The 19,545-nt window shown below is 30.2% G+C and overlaps 1 protein-coding gene across 1 annotated transcript in view; it reads left to right on the forward strand.

Moving 5' to 3' along the window:
* Nucleotides 1-14,123, forward strand: part of LOC107438454 (inhibin beta chain) — a 20,278-nt gene extending 6,155 nt beyond the window's left edge. Inside the window, exon 2 of the mRNA XM_071185149.1 lies at nt 10,679-14,123. Within this exon, the coding sequence (XP_071041250.1) occupies nt 10,679-11,535 (857 nt within the window). The 3' untranslated portion in view covers nt 11,536-14,123. The remainder of the gene's footprint in view (nt 1-10,678) is intronic.
* Nucleotides 14,124-19,545: the final 5,422 nt, after the last annotated feature.

A 19,545-nucleotide genomic window follows, 5' to 3' on the forward strand; every position in this document is an offset into this window, starting at 1 on the left:
GATTACATTTTTGGCCAACTCTGATTGAGACTCCATTTGGTTGTTTTACTGCCGTGCAATTGAAAAAAACCAGCGTAAGCAACAAAAAATTCGAAATTGAGATTTTTTATATATTTGGCATCTTTGTATGAATAGCTACATATTGCAAATTTTTTTTCCTTTTAAAAATCAGTTTTTTGAAATTCTGTTTCAGCGTAACACCGACAAAATTTTTAAATTGCCGACGGAAAATGTCGTAACTCCAAATACAATTTAAAAAATTTGAGCAGTAGAAAAATGCATTTACGATAATTTTTGCATTGCAAGTAACTGACTGATGGGAAACTATATAACCTGGCCCACCGTTGCTTTTTTTTCTTCTTTCATCTGTCGCTTCATTTCTTTAGCATTTCGACTTAAGCCCATGCCAATTTGAAAATTTTAGGTTTTCTTCAAAAATATTATTTTTTTCCCAAGTGTATCGCGAATTAAGTAATTTCTTAATATGAGTGAATTTTAAGAAAACTTCACCAAGATTACAGAGCAACGTATGCGACCATAAGTTTCGGCGAAAAACTTACAATTTTTTAGATAAATGTTACGAATATGTTTATGAATAATAACCGATTGTTGTTAATACCGGGTTCGAATCCCAATCTATACGAATTCCGCATCCGGCTTGCACCGATCATAGTGCTGACGTGAAATATCCTCAGTGGTAGACGGATCATGGGTTAGAGTCCTCTTGTCATCAGGCTAACCGTGGGAGATTTTCGTGGTCTTCCTCTCCATGTAAAACAAATGCGTGTTCGTTCCATCAAAAANCCACCTGCTCCTGAAGGCAACCGGCTTCGGATGGCACGTGCCGTGGAGAAAGGGTCTCGAATAGTCAACTGGCGAATACGCCGGTCTGTGCGCTCTGACGTGCACCTGTGCGCACCACTTCCTCTTCGGCGTACACGTAGACCTTCCTGAATCCATCGTGTGACACAACGTTGGATAGTACTCACGTTGTGCCCAACATGAGTTGCTATTGCGCGCAGCGACAAACCAAGTTCATGGAGTTCGATAATACGGTCACGTTCCCCGGTCGTTAACTGATGGTATTGAGCTCGCCGACGTCTCAGAAGCATTTTCTACGCTTTTTCGAAAGTCGCAAATGCTACGCAGAGCCTCAGATGCCGTTTATGAGAAGGGAAAGTTGCTGGCCTTTATAGCCTGAATATGCGTACCACGTGATCAGATGCGTGCGTAAATTTAATCATTTGCATATCCATCTCACTACTATCGCTCCTGAAATTTGCATGACGCTACGTGCATTATTTCTCGGTGTTGCAATTTCACTTTTGAGGAGTGTATGTCCAATGAATGTATCCACACATGTACAATGCGCGTATGTTCATGTATGCATATCCATATGTACTATATATGCATGTACAATGCATAAATGTATGTACATTGCACATGCATACACGCATTACACGTATACATATGTACATTACATTTATGTCTAAATATGTGCACCATGCAGTAAATAAAATACATGTAAGTCAACTTATAATGACTCAAGCAAGTTAAATGACAAAATCAAACGATATTTAAATTTAGTTTTCAGCTTTAATTGTTCTATATCATTTTGAAATTATTTGAATAAAAAATTATTTTCAGGTATTTTCATGAAATTTTTGACAATACAGATTTATTTTTTTATAACATAATGCATGGTTCATAGAAGTGTTTTAAATGGCAAAAAAAAACGGTAAATTTTATGTGTGGAATTAATATTTAGAAATTTAAAATAAAATAATTATCGTTTGCTTTCTAAAAACATTAGGTCGAGTTTTATATGCCTTAGAATAAATTTTAAAACAAACTTTAATAACTTAACTTATCTAAATTTTTTTAATGTATGCACAATGTATGTGTATATTGTAATCACATATATTTAAAAGTGCGTATGTATTTATACATTACTTGTAATTATGTACATATATACGCTGTATGTACATTGTGCATATAACTATCTTTTTGTACATCCATACATTACATGCACATAAGTATTGACAAAGTATGCAGTTATACAAGTACATGCGTTGTACATAAGTACATACTTAGCGTGTACATGTAAATGTACATGTTTACATGTATGCATTTTATTTACTCAACTATGTGCATATATTGTACCTTTAAATAGCATTCTTACATATTGTGCGTAAATACGTACAGTTTTATATGCATACGTACATTGTATATACGTGCTATTATCGTAAATTTATACAATGTATGTACTTAAGTACATAAAAGCATGCAAACGTATAAACATTATTTTCATATACGTTCATACATATATTGTCTATGTATACAAAGATACAGAACATTGCCTTTTCGTACAAACTAACATACATGCGTACATGTATCATAAATGCATAATTATATGTGCTAAGCATATAAGTATTGCATTAAGTATGTTACAATATAATTATGAATATTGTACGTACAAACAACGTTTGTGTATACATTGTATATATAGGAATCATAAATTGTACGTTCATGCGTGCGTACATTCTATGTACATAAAAATATGTAAACTCATACATACTTACATAATGAATCTGCATATAATATACAATCATAATAGCTTGTAATCGTATAGTTTGATTACAAGTAATCACAATTACATGTAATCATGATTGCATGTAATCATATATTTCGATTACTTGTAATCATAATTACCCGTAATCGTTTTCATTGTGATTACTTGTTATCGGAATTACTTGGAATAAAAGTAATTGATTACTGTAGTCAATATTGTAATCATGATTACAGCTGTAATCAAACTTTGTAACCATGATTACAGCTGTAATCAAACTTTGTAACCATGATTACAAGTAATTGATTACTGTAATTGAAAAATGTAATCGATTGCATTTTCGCTCTACTCTGATGTAATCAAAAATTTTGATTGCTTTTAATCGTGATTACAAGTAATTGATTACATAGCTGTAATTATCTGTAATCAATTACAGTTGTAATCGATTACTGTAATCGTCGGTCAACTCTGGTCTCAATTGCCGCGGGATGTTGGTCTTCTGCCAAATGCTCAAAAGCGTAGAGGTAGTAGGTCTAAAATTTTAGTGGTGTTTTTCTTATTTTTATGTTATCTGTTTTGAAATTTGGCAAGAGACAAGCAATTATTCACATTAATCACAAAACCTTGGATATGTATCCATACCAAAATCAGTATAATTACTGTTACAAAAACCATGGTTACGCTTTGAACCTCGCTATCTCCTTTTTTAATAGAATTTGGCGAAAAGACAAAACTGCTGTCAAAATAATTTAAAAAAATATTTACTATTACAAGTTTTTTTAAAAATTTATTTATTGTTGCATATGCAGGCTTGAGTGCCCATTAAAAAGCACCCTTTATATGCCCTACTCAAGTTTTAAAAAAATGATCAAATAAAAGAAAAAATTACGAAGATGCATCTATTATAACGTGGAAGTAGATGGTTCGAATGCCACCATGTCCCAGTCTGTATCTGTGTGCTGTCTTTCTCTATCTTATTCTATCTATATATCGACTTGACAAGAGCATATTAACCGAGCTTTATGATGATCACACAAGCATATATATGTGATCGCAACCAGGGCCCGACTTTGCCTAATTGAGGCCCGGGTCAAAAACTTCTTTGGAGGCCCTCCTCTGCTTCACTACTTCAGTAATAAAGAACCGAACTTTATGAAGGTATTTAAATTTTTCACCTCATTATAGATAACATAAAGAGAAAATTTACTAGAACCTAAAATAGGTATAAAGTCTCCCCCCTCCCTCCAATGGTCAGACGAAATATCGTTCTGACCATTTACTTGATTTTCTAACAATTCTATGTCCATCATGCCGAATACAGTTTTCTGATTGTCATCTAGCTGCGAAAAATTCATATCCTTGCTGACAGGGCGGAATTCAGCTAAATTTTCGCAATCACGATGGCTTAATTAAGGCAATCAAAAGCCCGTATTTTTGTAAACATATCACACTTTGCGATATGTAGAAATACAGGCTTTTGATAGGCCAAAATTGTCCATCGTTATTGTGAAAATTTAGCTGAATTCAGAAAGCCACGGATTTACGAAATATAGATTTTTTGTGTTCATGCGATAGAATAATAAAAGAGATTACACAAAACTGACGGATTTTACACTGTACATATATTTTGTTTAAAAAAAGTTCATTAAAAAAGGAAACGTAAAATGAACTTTCTATGCGATTTGGGGGCCCCCTATGATGTGGGGGTCCTGGGAAACTGCCCCGTATGACCCTGCTTTAGTTAAGCTCTGATCGTAGCAATAAATAAATATAAATAGAGGCATCCAGGATTACGATGAAATTTGCTACTCGCTTCCTCTATGCTTCTATTTTAGGATGTATTAACTGTTATAAAGTAGTATTTTATTTACCCTGATGTAGTATTTATCTAGTAATTGTTCCGCTACTGATTTAGTTCAACTTTGTTCAAGTATTTGTACATTTACAAATGCATATTTTTTATAATTTTAAATGTTGATAGATGTTAACTTTCATCTTACATAGGTAAAAAAATAAATGAATAACCGACGAGAAACAAAGTTAACAAGTGCTTGCTAAATGAAATTGAGGTTATAAAAATTAAAAATTTTGCTAAATCTCAAACTTAAAATTAACAATTTTTACTTAAAGTTACCTAATTATACCACCTTTGTTTACCAAACATCATGGTAATAGAACCTCATTGCATTGTTAATTTTACAAAAAGTCATTACCAAAGCGCTTAGGTAAAATTGTTTTTTGGCTTTCCCATGGACCGAAAACACGTTAAATTTGGCCATATTATGGTAGTTGCTTTGACCATGCTTTTTTTTTCTCAGTGTGTCCAAAATAGCTTGAAGGGAAAGCGATATAAAGTTTGTGCCCCTTTATGTTAATTTCAATTTCTGCAAAATCACCATCTCAAAGAAGTATTACTTTTGGATTTTTATTTCTTAAGAATTATTCGACCAAATCCCTTTAAATTTTGGATTTTGTTATTTGAAATTACGTAAATGAAATTAATGTAAAAATTTGTATAACGGAGAGGGAGTGAGTGAGAACATGAGGCTATTATTGACCAATGGAATATTTCAGTTAATGATAATTAAAAATTCCTCTGCAAAAATTGTTAGATTAACAAAACTGTGTTATCCATTCAGAGACAAATCACTAAATTGTAAAATAGCAAACCTATTAACAAATTTTTACTTTCTAACTTTTTTTTAAATTGAAGCTTTAGACTGTTTTTATTTATCGTTTTGACTGTGTGAAATATTAAAAAATTTAAAATATTTAAAAATTAAAAATCATTTTTATTTATGATAATAGTACATTTTACAAGATTTTTATAATACTTTTCTGCCGTAAAGTTTACAAATTGCTTTGATTTATGAGGCAATTACAAAAAAGTATTATGAAACCATCTACATTGAAGTTTAGATTTGAAACAATTTTGTTATTTAAAATCTAGCTTTCATTCTGAAAGTTTCAGACTTAGATAAAACTTATCGAGATTTTACTGTAGTTTTTAGTTTTATAGTCAGAAATTTCGCAGAACTTAGACATGTCGGGAAAACGATATGCTTAAATTCATCAAAATTAAAAACAGTGAGGTGTTCGTGTCATTAATTCAATTGCATAGAATATCCCTATAGATTATGAAACATTTAGATCATTTGGTTAATCGTTAATAAAATATCATTAATAAAACAAATAGATTTGTTTCAAACATTCTATAGTTGAAATAAAAAAAATCGAAATCGGGTTATGATTTAAACTCGAAGCTATTCTAAATACGAATATGTATTTTTATAATTATTTACATTGTTTAGCTTATGGTAGTAATTTATATAAATTATTTTTAGTAACATTATTTTGACTAAAAATAATTTATATAACGAAATCTAACTTTTTTCATTTTGTCTTTATTTAAAGATATGATCTTGTTCAACATTTTACATTTAGTTTGTATATTTACCTCGTAATTTTTATTATCTTTAATAGTGTCGAACAATGCTAATTGATAATATTATTTGAGTTGCAACGAATCGATTTAAGTAATTAAGTGAAGTAATTAGTTGCAGATTATTAGAGAAGAAATGATGTAAATGAAGTGCATTTGCCTTGCTCAAATAATATTTTTATAAATAATTAGTTGCGATCAAAAACTAAATTATTAAAGTAAAGTGTTGATTATTATACCTTTAAAATAAATCATATCAAAATAAATAGTGTGATTTATATATATCAAAAAAAAAGCTGTCATGAAATTATGTTATGTCCAAAATTAGTTTTGAGCATTTGTGTACAATACGTAAAACAACATTCATGTTTTAATTTTTCTTCAAAAAAACACGAATTTTATTTAAAGAAATTAAACAATTATTTTCAAATAAATTTTTCATTAATTTTTAATTTTTAAATAATTATTTGGCAATAATTAGTTAATTATTGCCAGATAATGAAGTGGCGACATCGAAAAACTATGAAGAAAGAGAATGGCAGACAATTTATTCTGCTTTAAAAATGAGCATAATGTTTTGATAGGAGTGTTAAAATGAATTCAATTACTCATATCTTAATCACTTAAATAAAATGAATTCAATTACTCATATCTTAATCAATAAAATATGTTCTAATTTTGTATTTCCCGAAGTAATTAAGAAAATTATTATTATTTTGTAATTAAATTATCCCATACATAAGAAAATTAAGACAATTCAATGAAAAGTATTATAATCAGTACTTATAAAACAAAAAAATCATGCATATGAAAATTAATGGAGCTGCGTTAGTTAGGTAAGATTTTAGGGTAACTTAAATGTGATCAAAGTTTATTTCTATTTACATTGTTGAGTTGCGCTTGATTCCCTTGATAATTTTATAGTAAAGCAAGAATTTTGTGATTTATGTAAAATCAATGAACATCAAAAGTTTGTAAGTTGGGTAAATATAATGTAGTTGCTGTTGTTTCTCATCCCCACTGGTCTAGCGGAGTTAGACCAGGTTCATGAGTCCATTCACCCTTAGGAAATCAAAAAACAAGACCGGGTCGCGCAGAAAATCCTCCTTTTCAAAATCCACACAGCTAAGGAGGTGGGCCGGGCTGGCTGCACTGGTGAAACATTTGTTGCAAGTGGGATAGACTTTTCGCTTCTGTTCATACCTCATGCACTTTATGTGACCACTGAAGTATCTAGTGTGCGCGGTCTGATCACCTCTATTACCTCTGAAGGTCAAAGCACGACCCGGCTTATCCCCAGAGTACCAGATATGTACTGGGGAAGTCTTCCAGACTAGCTGGACACCTTTCTTTCTAATGGAGTGAATTTCCGAGGATGTGAGTGCCAAACTTTCCGGCAGAGGTTCATTTGTGCCAAGTTTTGCCAGCGAGTCAGCGATCTCATTCCCGTATAGACCAATGTGGGACGGAATCAACTGCAAATAAATATCCCGCTTCAAAGAAAGTTTACTGAGAAGTTGTAGGATTGCCGTTCCAGCCCTATCGCCCACTCTGGGCCATGTACTCAAATATTGGATAAAGCTTCTACTATCCGTTAGGATCTAGATAGGGTCTAGCAGCGAATCCTCTTGAATTGCGTGCAGTTCTGCCTCAATAGCAAGAAGCTCCGATCGAAAAACAGAACAAGAATCCGGGTTTCTCATTTTAATGTTGATATCGCCATCAGGTCTCTTGATGTAGACTCCACTTCCAGTACGACTCCGGTCGTCCCTGCTACAATCTGTATAAACACAGAGGCCCTCCTCTGGGATGTTGTTAATTATTTCGAGAGCCAGTTGTAGCAATTCAGGAGCGTCTGAAGTTTTATTTGTGCTTAATGCCAAATCCGGACTAAAGTGTATTCTTAGAAACCCACGTGAGGGGTCAACGCAAGTCTTGAGAATGTTGTTCGACATCCTGGTAGACTGTATTTAGGGAAATTGCACGGGCTATCTCTTCTTAGTCTCTGGTTATTGGTCCAATGTAGGAGGTAGTCAGCTGTTCTGTACTGGGCCCCATAACTAAGTAGTTTACTAAAATATTTCACTAGACAATTCTCTCTTCTCATATTTAATGGCAGAAGGTCTGCTTCAAATAACACAATTTCACCAGTCACCAGGGCAGAAATGTCGCAAACCTGTAATTGTGCGTCCCTCACTCTGTTGAGCTCGTGGGTAAAAATAATAATATTTACATGCTTAATTTGTAACGTGTATTTGTTAAATTTGAGACCTAACTTTGTGACTTACTCCTTATAAATAATGATAATTTAAAGTTTGACTAGATTTAAAAGTTAGTTATTAACAACCTTAAATTATAGTTCTGATATTCGTGGTGGAAACATATAGCATTAATTTCGAATTTTGCAGTGGTAAATAGCTCTTCAAAAGATTACAAAGATTATAAAGGTTATTCAGATTATAGGTAGCGGAATTTGAAATGTTCATTCCAGATTCAAATATCTAAGTTTCTGTTAGACGTAGCATTTTTTTCATATGGTACCTTGCTGATCTGGTGACACTTTTTTATGGTAAAACTTCATTCTAAATGGTCAGGAATTTTTTTACTTTTAAAAAAAAGCGTTTTTTTTGGGGGGGGGACGGCACAAAGAATCCACCTTGAAGTTACTTTGTGTCACTTAATTTGCCGGTTTAACACCGACCTAAACCTTTTTCTGACATAATAGTAAACCTTTTTTTTATCGGGATATATCCACATATTTTTTAAAATGTCTCTTAAAAATTTTTTTTTAATATCTAATAATGAGTTTTAATAAATTTTTTGGGGGAAAGACAAAAATACAAAATAAAAGTATTAAAATGTTTACTATAATTATGAATAATTACATTTTCATTAATTTTATAATTGTCGTTATTATTTGTTTAATTAATGTTGCTTGCTATAATTAGTTTTATTATTTTAATTACATTATTATAATTATATCGATATCATTCATAATAAAACATTCAAATCAACATCGAAACGTTAGTAGTGTCAATATTTTCCTTATGCTTCGTAGAAAAAGAAAAGCGATGGTGAACGTCTAGGACCTGTAACTGGGAAGAGGAGAAAGTGGCGAGTTGCTTTAATTGTTACACAGAGGGAAAAAAATCTGGTAAAATTACCTTACTGCATAATAATGGCATTTCTGGTAAAGAAAAAAAAACATAGTTCTGGTTAATAAAACAAACTATAGGGTATTTAAACCATTCATTTGGTAATTTTTTCTCTCATATGTAACGACTTATCGGAAATTCTGGTTTACAAAATTATAGGTCTTATTGCCACACATTTAATAAAAAATATAAAACTAAGATGTAACTAGGATGTAAATTCCACCGAATAAATGGTTTTTACGCTATGTTCGAAGGTATCATGATATAATTACTAAATTTTAGCCAATTTTATCTCATAATATAAAACCATATTTTACTAATTTTACCAAATTATTACAAAAGCACTTCAGTAAAATTTACCAAGCTTTTTGATGTTCCTAGAGCCAGAAACACTGTAAACTTTACTACATTCAGGTAGTTTGGACCACAATTTTTTCTCAGTTTATCAAGATTTATGAAATATTGTTTCTTATGCATATATTTTATTCTAATTAGAATTCGATGGAATTCTAGCCCGATAAGACTAATAGTTAATTATTTATTAAGGTTTTATTCATAAAAAGTAGTACTAGCATCTACCACTGCTATATAGACAAGCGATCTATTCGACTTTATGTATTGTTTTACGCTAGATATAATGAAATCGAAAATAAATTTGTCGAATCAACAGTTTAGTTAATTATAAAGATTTCATTTATACGAACTACAATTTTCGAATCCTACCTATTTATTAGTCTCTGACATTGCTACACTGACAGATGATGCATTGTTTCTCTTGTACTTTTTTAAGCTAAAATCAAAATTTAATCGAACTAAGAGATAGAATTAGAAGTTCAGTAGAGTTAAATAATATTTTGTATTCTTATGCTTAAAACTCTTATACCTTCAAAACTACGTATTAGCTTTTCCGACTTAATTGTGATTTTGTTATTTATTATAACTCTTGACATGTACCCTTTCACACATAAGACTCTTGTACCTTTGAAACTATGTATTAGTTCTACCGATTTAATTGTAATTTTATTTGATTTAGGTAGGAAAAGTTTAATGAGAAACAATACCTCACTAGTTTATGCCGAAATGTCAAGTGTAATTAAGTATATGCACAAATCACTACTTTTTTTACATAAAATCTTAATGTCTCTTAACTCTGACCACCCACTTGGGATTAATTTCATTTGATTTAGCGTTAAAAAAAATGCATTAAAAACTGTAAGTTATTTGTCAAGATGGCAGTCATTAGAGATCCTCCCTCTTAACCCCTTTTCTTCCCTTACCTGTCACGGTTTACCAAATTGTTATACGGCTATAATTTTATGTATGTTGTCGTATATGCTTTAATCAAATTTAGGAAATACTGTTTTTTAAAAAAAAAACTTTTAGAGTGGCTACTTTGCCTTGCATTTCCCTATATTTTATTCTATTTTCCTTCATGGCAAATTTTATACGCAATTTAAATTTCTTTTGAAATTGGATATAATATTTATAAAGCTTCATTTTATTTTGTTTTAGGTCAAAGTTTGAATGGGCACTTTTTGCTTGATTTTTATCCACATGAATATTTAAATAGCAAGTTGCGTGTCACTGCTGCTACTTTGTGGATACAGCTTCGATATTCACCTACTTTGCCAGTTGAAGCTCGAGCTCAGTTGAGAAACAAGCATGTCACCTTATATGCTTTTCGAGTGGGAAATAGTACAGAACAACTATCCCATGTAACATCCTATCATCAAGGCACCGCACATGCTGGATGGCGTAGGCTTGATGTCGGAGAGGTTGTTCAACAATGGCTTTCAGGAAATGAAAGTCGTGAAAAATTAACATTACTCGTAGACTGCACGGGTTGCAATTCCAAGTTAGAAATGGTGCTTTTTAATGAGGAAGAATCCTCTAATTTTTCAAATTATGCGACAGCTACTGCAACTACTAGAAGAATAAGACATGGGGGACATGATCAACAACTCATAAGTTTAAGACCGTTTTTAGCTGTAGCGACAGAGGCTACTGAACAGAAACGTTCTAGAAGACATTCAAGGACTTGTGGTGAAACTCCGAGTAACTGTTGCAAGAAAAACTTATACGTCAGCTTTAAAGATTTGGGGTGGGGTGATTGGATTATTGCTCCTAAGGGATATTACGCAAATTTTTGCATGGGAAATTGTATTGGCAGAAGGACTTATTCCTCGCATCATAATTTTCATTCTCACATAATAGAGGAATACCGTAATCGCAATCCTTATGCTTCCATACAGCCGTGTTGTGCTCCAACAAAATTATCATCAATGTCTTTAATATATTTTGACGCAGATATGAACATTATAAAAACTGATTTACCAAAAATGATAGTAGATGAATGTGGGTGTATTTGAAATAGAAAAATTTGTAGTTTTTTCCTGAAGCGGGTCTTCGGATTGTATAAGCCATTAAAGAAATCACTGCCATAGATTACACGGAATATGAAAGAATAGCTTTTAAATATTTTATAAAATGATGCATTCAAAAACGTATAGCGACGATTGATTCGAATATTAAAAAGAAACTAAATTTAACTTAAATGTAAAATACTGGTAGTTATCGTTTTTCATTTTATTTTTATCTATACTAATTATATATCATTTAGTAATAGAAACAGAATAATTTACTTAAAAACAAACAAGTAAGTTTATTAGGCATGACAAGTTAAAATATAATCTATTTTAACCCATGGAAACAGCATTTCTGATCTCTGTAGCAACACTGAAATTTTCTCATATCAAATCTGTAAAAAATATATCAAGCATCGTGATCAATGCTATTGCTAATTGAAGGACCCATATGCGTATACAATACCGAAACTTTTAATTTCTTTCGCATCTAATTCAAGCTGTTTCAACAGCTTTCTCACAAAAAAAAGTCAGAGTTACAGTATTAGAAGCTGTTTTTATTACACGTAAAAATTCGTTTAAATATGCATTGCAGATCAGTTTTAACTTAATTCCTTATTTTAAATTTTTTTTTATTTATTATGAATAATTGACAATCTTCCTAACAATGAAGTGCCAAAGTACTAAGAACGCTTTCCAAACATCAAGTATTAAACTTATTCGTGATCAGCATTAAAAATTTAGCACTGAAACAAAAAAAAATAAACTTTTTAAGTTTTCCATTTTCAGAATTAAGACTTTATTGTCGTTTCAAAAAGTTAAAATCAATGATATATTCAAGAAAATCATGCAAATATCAACGAAATTATGAGTAGAGATTATTGAGTATTAATAACGAAATAATAAATAGTAAATTTATCATTTATCTTATATACCATCAATAGGTGTAGCTTTGGCCTACGAAACATAAAAAAAGAATGTATGTGCTACATCTAGAAAGTGATTACCACTTATTTGTTGCACGGGCTGTCTCATTGAACACATTGATCTTTTGCCCCAAGGAGCATGTTCATTCCTTTTCGTTTGTTGGGTCAAAGTTGCCTACGAAGACCAAAGTTACCCCCATTTGATGGCAGTTTTCGTTTAAAAATGGAAATAACGCAAATATTAAAATACTTTATATTTTTCAATTTAAAGATAATATTTCTCAATAAAAATATGCAAAAAATTATAAATACTATTGAAATAATTCTGCATGTGAATGATTTTCGCTAAGATATTTTTAAAATAATGATAGTTAACAATGTCTCAAAGGAGTAATACTTAGTTTCAGGCATGGAGTGAAACTTCTTGGAATATGCTTTGTTTAGTTCGTTTTTAATTTTTTTGTAATTGTCTGCTTTTGCAATGATGATTTCGCAATTGTTCTGAAACCCGAAGGTTTAGTCAGCATAACAATAGATAGCTATTTACTTAATTTTATAATCATTAAATGTTTTTATAAAGCAAATATTGAAAATTCTCATTAATCAGTTAAACAAGTTTATTTAATTGAAATTAACAGCTTTACAATTATTTTATACCAAATTCATAAATAAACAAATTAATGGCGAAATGCAAAAATGTTCCTGTAAAAATGTAGAAATTGTGATTTCTAAAAGTCAGAATTTCGAAACAATCTAAGGAGTAGTAAGTGAAGACTTTGGAAGAATAACATGTTAAGTAAAATTTTTAAAGAACTCGTAATTTTGAGTATGAGAGCATATTAATATAGTCCGCTGTATGCGCAAATCAGTAGCTGTCCTCATAAGAAAAGAAAAACAGTATCTCTACAAATATTTATTTCGAAATAATGCAGATTTTGGTAAACAGACCTGAGCATCCATGAAAATATGAATATATTCTCGATTTCTTTAATTGTGTTGTAAAACTATGCAACAAGTATGAGGAACCCAATAAAGGAGAAAACTAAAAATAAAAAAAAACTGGGGACACGGCTATCTTACTTAAAACGGAGAAATTTATTTTCAGTCTTCAACTAAGTCTATAATTAAAGGGAAAATATACTTTATAAACTGCGTTTTCTGGTATATTTACGCATTTTAAATCTAATTTCTAATGTATATTAGAATTTAAATCTGAAATCTGATCAAATTCAAAAAATTTTCATTCTTTCACTTAACTCTTCAACAGGAAAGTATGTATTACGTTACTTCTACATTCCTATCATTCTAAAGTGTTCCGTCCTTCACAGCGAGTCATTTTTGTGATAACATTCACTTTTATTGCTATTTTCTGAGATTCATGCATTACTGTGGTATATTTTATTCATTCATGTTGATTGGGAGCAATTTCCCAAGCTTTATAGCTTGAAGCTTCTGCAAATGAATTAAATGTGATAAAAACTGTTCGTTCAGATGTAGGCGGTAGACTTGAGCTTAAGAAAAAAGCATTTATATTCCCCTACTTCTGTGGTATTTAATGACTGTGATGAAATGTTTTCTGTCCACGCCATGTGTGTCTATTGGGTACAGATTCAACGTTTGTGTTATAATTGTAATAAAAAAGTTAATAAAATAAGTTCTGTAAAAAAATTTGTTCTCTATTTCTACTTACAATTGGAGCAGGTAAGGAATTCCAGCATGATTTTTTTAGACTGCTAAATGAATTTCCTATTTTTAATATACTACTTACTTATTTTTCACGGAACATAAATAATGAACACGCTTTTTGTAATTCTTATTTAGCAGAAAGAACTTATTTCCATTCATTTTAATCCCAAAAATAAATCGATTTCTTTTTAATTGGTAAGAAAAAGTCATGGGATTAAATTTTTAAAATAAGAAAAATGATGCAGGTAGTTATACAGATTTTGTTTATGCAAAAAGTTTAAAATAACTCACAACATACTCTACTCTAGTAAATTCGAAAGTTGATTTTAAACTATAAGAGAAATAAGTTGTGAAATATTCGTTATAGAATATTTTTTGGCTTAGTTCAAATTAATGTTATAAAATTACTAAAAGCTAAAAAAAAATTCTTATATTGAAGGCACATTTTCAAAACAAATAATTCTTTTTTAAGTTTCAGAGATAAAGCTCCTAAGATATAAGAGTGGTTTTTGCAAAATTGACATATAATTATCCAACGGAAGAAACAATGGAACTTTTATCAATGTCATTTTAACTCTAGTAATACAACATTGAAAATATTTAAAACTAATAACTTTTCAAAGGAGAGGCAATTTTAAAATTTCTAATTTTCTATAAAGAAGAATCAGACACACAATCATATTAACACTAAAAACTAGTTTTATTTTAACGTCCAGCTTGAGGGTAATTTCAACGAATTTTTGAATGTATAAAAATATTTTTAGTAAAATACAGTGTCAAAGGTACTTGTTAAAAAGTATTGCTATACGTTAGCACTTTTTATCTGTATATTTTTATTTATAATTTTTCTTACAATAACTGATACACACCGCCGCATAAAATAATAATTTATTGTGACCAATGCGTCTTATTTTAGTAAATAATGATAACAGTATTGATATATTAGAAGAAATATGAAGCTCATTTTTAAAAATATTGGACATCGTGCACTATAATATCATGCAAATTTGTAGAAAGATTTGCAAATTTGTAGATGCCACATTGAATCATATTCTCCCACTAGTTTATCTTTTATTAAACTTGATGGCCCGATATTTTGGTTTTACTAGGACGCATATGTTTCGCTACAGAAAGGATTTGCATCATAATATATCAAAGTAGCGATTCAACAAAAATTTAAATGAATGATTTTCTAAGAATAATTTTTAGAACGAGCAAGCGATTTTTTTAAATACAGCCTTTTTTGAAATCTTTATAAAATTTGAAAATTTAAACTTTTATTCCGAAATAAAATATTTAAACTAAAAGACTACTTGTGTTACATATTAGTTCTTAATTAGTAAGTTGCATAAAATTAGTAAGTTGATTTTATCTTATTCTTTAATGAATATATAAGCATGCATAAAGTTCTCTTATACTTAAACATTAGAAGAGAAGCATTTTAGCATCATGTAAATTATTCATAAGCTGGATAATGCCCGTTGATCGTCTGCTAAAGTTCCACACGAAAAATTTATTATTTAACTCAAACAGCTCGTTGATGATGGCATTCAATATTATGTCATGAGGATGGGATGGCGTGCTATAGCGAATTTTGTTTATCTTTTTTACTTAAGACTCAGGAGAGCAGCACCAATATTAAAATTTTATAGAATGCAATAGTCATCTCTGGAATGTTTTATGAGATTTTTAATGACCTTGTTGAGGTCGGCGTCATGGCAACGCGATCGATACCAGACAGAAAACGGTCATTTTAGTTGTCTCGGACATTTCAAATTCATATTTTTTTATTAAATTGAACCTTTTCATAACTTCCGTATCGTCTGTTATCGATCGTAAGACGGCGTCAAAAGTTTTCAAAAGCCTTGGTCAAAACTTTTTAAATCTCCTTTTCAATAAATATTCGCTCTCACTTGTATTTTGATATTACTTCGAAGAAAATATTTGTATTTTATACACTAGTTGGCTCCGCGGCCTGCTCGCCTTTAGATACCCGTAATTGCTCATCCCTTATAATTGTTTTTTTTTTTTTCAAATCTATATTTTTCCAAAAATAATTAATTTGACAAAAAGTATATGACTTAGTCCTAGTGGAGTCGACCAATGACCACTGCTGTCATGTCACAGATTTTCGTGAAAATTTTTTTAGAAACGGTCTGGCTAAAAAAAATTACTAAAACAATTTTTTGAGAATATTATTTTAAGAATATATATAATAAATATTTTAAGAATTTTTTATAGCGTGAAAACAAAGCGTCTTAACCTCAATATTTTTTTTCTCGCAATGTTAAGCGTAATTTTCTCAGTAGAAAAAAAAATCAAGAGGGTGACTTTCTGTCTTTGATCAGTAAAAAAAAATAAAAAGGTATTTTTAAAAGTTTTTCATTTTTTACAGCACAAAAACAAAGTTTTTTGAACTCAATTTATTTTATAAAAACATAAAATATCTTGTTTTTCAAAATAAAAAAAGATTAAGAGAATGTTGTTTTTTTATAGTTTAGTCAGTAAAAAAATAAAAATGGCTTTTAGCAAAAAGAAAAAAACAATCGCACTAGGAGGCTCGTCTCACTCCGTGGTTGCCCCTCATTCATCATTTGTACCTTAAAAATCGATTAAAAATCATTTTGTTTATAAAACATATAGTTATTATTATAACCTTATGTAGGCACATTTTGTTAACATGCTAATCGTAAAGATATGAAAGTATACCTGTATTTGAAAAATAATCAACTGTACTTGAAAATATGTAAAGTTTAAAAATTTATTTATTCTATTTTTAAATTATATTTATTGATTTCTTTTTATTACTTTTGACATCAAGTCTTGAACGAGCTTATAAAATGACGATTGCGAGTGAATTAAATTTATTTACAAAAAAGGATAAATACTTAAAATTTGAAGCAAAAGAAGTTTTAAAAAATTCGCGAGACTTAACTTTCAAACTAATTGAAATTTCTGTTAAGTTCAAACATGGTTAAATTTCCCAGTCTGCATCCATCTTGCGGCCTGAACGGTTGCCCAAATGGTGTTTTTTGTTGAAAGTTTAGCAATGATGGAAGAATAATTCTCGAGCTAATTATCGATTGTTGAGTTTTTATATTTTATCGCACTATTTGTACATTTTTCTACACACCTTTGTATATTCAAGTATGTATTATAATTTTAACGCAGCAAAACGAAATGTAACATTAAGCTGAACATCCAAAATAGTGACAGAGGCTCTAAAAAATTTGTAATATAGAGAGACAAAAATGTTTGAGAGTTTCTTGTTCTCAATTGTTTTCATGTAAAGTTAAATATATTGTACCAAGCACAGGGGTTCGTTTCGATTGGAGATGAACAAAACAGTACTTAAGACTCCAAAAATGTATTAGCAGTATCTTCCAGAAAATACAGCTGATTCTAGAAATCAATTACAGCTCAAATAATAGGGTAGTACACAACAAATACAGGCTTTGAAACCTCAGACTCAATAAACTCACTAGAGCAGTGATTCTCAACCACTATGCCGCTGCACTTTTGTGTGCCGCCAAATATTAGAAATGATACAATAAAAATTAATTATAATGCTCTTTTCATTATGAGTAAAGTTTAAATTAAAGAAAAGTGTATAGATATNGTTTAACGAGGACCAATACCGCAGACCCTCGGTCCCTACGCAGACTGATCCAAGTGGTCACCCACCCGCACACTGACTGTAGCCAGTGATGCTTGACTTCGGTGATCTGCTGGGAACCGTGTCTCAACGATCAGTCCACTGCGGGACAAGAATTTTTTGTAACATAAGAACAAGCGTCTGCTTAACCTCAATTTTTATTTCTCACAATGTTAAGTGTAATTTTTTCAAAAGAAAAATAATCAAGAGGGTATTTTTCTGTCTTTGATCAGTACAAAAAAACGAAAGGTATTTTTAAAAATTTTTTATTTTTTACAGCCCAAAAACAAAGTTTTTTGAACTCAATATATTTTATCAAAATATAAAATATCGTATTTTTCAAAATAAGAAAGATTAAGAAAATGTTGTTTTTTTAATTTAGTCAGTAAAAAAAAAAGGCTTTTTTTAGCAAAAAGAAAAAAATAATCGCACTAGGAAGCTCGGCTCACTCCGTGGTTGCCCCTCATTCATCATTTGTTCCTTAAAAGTCGATTAAAAATCATTTTGTTTATAAAATATATAGTTATTATTATAACCTTATGTAGGCACATTTTGTTAACATGTTAATCGTATAGATATGAAAGTATACCTGGATTTGAAAAATAATCAATTGAAAGCATGTTTAAGTTTAGAAATTTATTTATTCTATTTTTTTATTATATTTATTCAATTTTTTTTTCATTACTTTTGACACCAAGTCATGAACGAGCTTATAAAATGGCGATTGCGAGAGAATTAAATTTCTCTACAAAAAATGATAAATACTTAGTATTTGAAGCAAAAAAAGTTTTAAAAAATTCGTGAGACTCAACTTTCAAGCAAATTGGAATTTCTGTTAAATTCAAACATTGTTAAATTCCCCAGTCTGTAGTTGCCATCCTGAGGCCTGAACGGTTGCCCAAATGGTGTTTTTTGTCGAAAGTTTAGCAGTTATGGATGAATAATTCTCGATCTAACTATCGAATGTTAAGTTTTTTATATTTTATCACGTTATTTGTACATTTTTCTACACATTTTTGTATATTCAGTATAATAATTTTAACGCAGCAAAACGAAATGTAACATTAAGCTTAACATCCAAAACAGTGACAGAGGCTCTTAAAAATTTGTATTATGGAGAGACAAAAACAAAGTTTTTTGTTCTCAATTGTTTTCAATATAAAGTTAAATATATTGTACCGAGCACAGGGGTTCGTTTCGATTGGAGATGAACAAAACAGTACTTAAGACTCCAAAAATGTATTAGCAGTATCTTCCAGAAAATGCAGTTGATTCTAGAAATCAATTACAGCTCAAATAATAGTGTAGTACACAACAAACACAGGCTTTGGAACCTCAGCAGGGCCGGATTAAGACCTCTTGAGGCCCTAAGCACTGAAAATATTTTCGTGCCCTCCCCCCTCTAACAATAAAAAATATATCTAGTACTAAATCACGTTTTAATTCAAAATATAAAATCAAATTTTTTTTGTAAAAAAAAAATATTTATTCAAATTAAATAAAAAAATTTATTTTAAATAATATAATCAATTGAAAACTTTTCAATTAATATTAAAAAAATAACTTATGTTTGTGTGTATGTGCAAAAAAGCAAACACTTTGAATAACTTATGATCGAAAGTTTGAACTTTTATTTACTAAGTCTCAAAATACTTTAAATTAGAAAAACAGACACGTACTTTTTCTAAAAAAAGCATACCTTTTTTTTTTCTTCAATTGATTCGAATTCTTGACTCTCGAAATAAATGA

Source organism: Parasteatoda tepidariorum, chromosome 9 (genome assembly GCF_043381705.1).
Source record: "Parasteatoda tepidariorum isolate YZ-2023 chromosome 9, CAS_Ptep_4.0, whole genome shotgun sequence".
In the NCBI taxonomy this organism is placed as follows: Eukaryota; Metazoa; Arthropoda; class Arachnida; order Araneae; family Theridiidae; genus Parasteatoda; species Parasteatoda tepidariorum.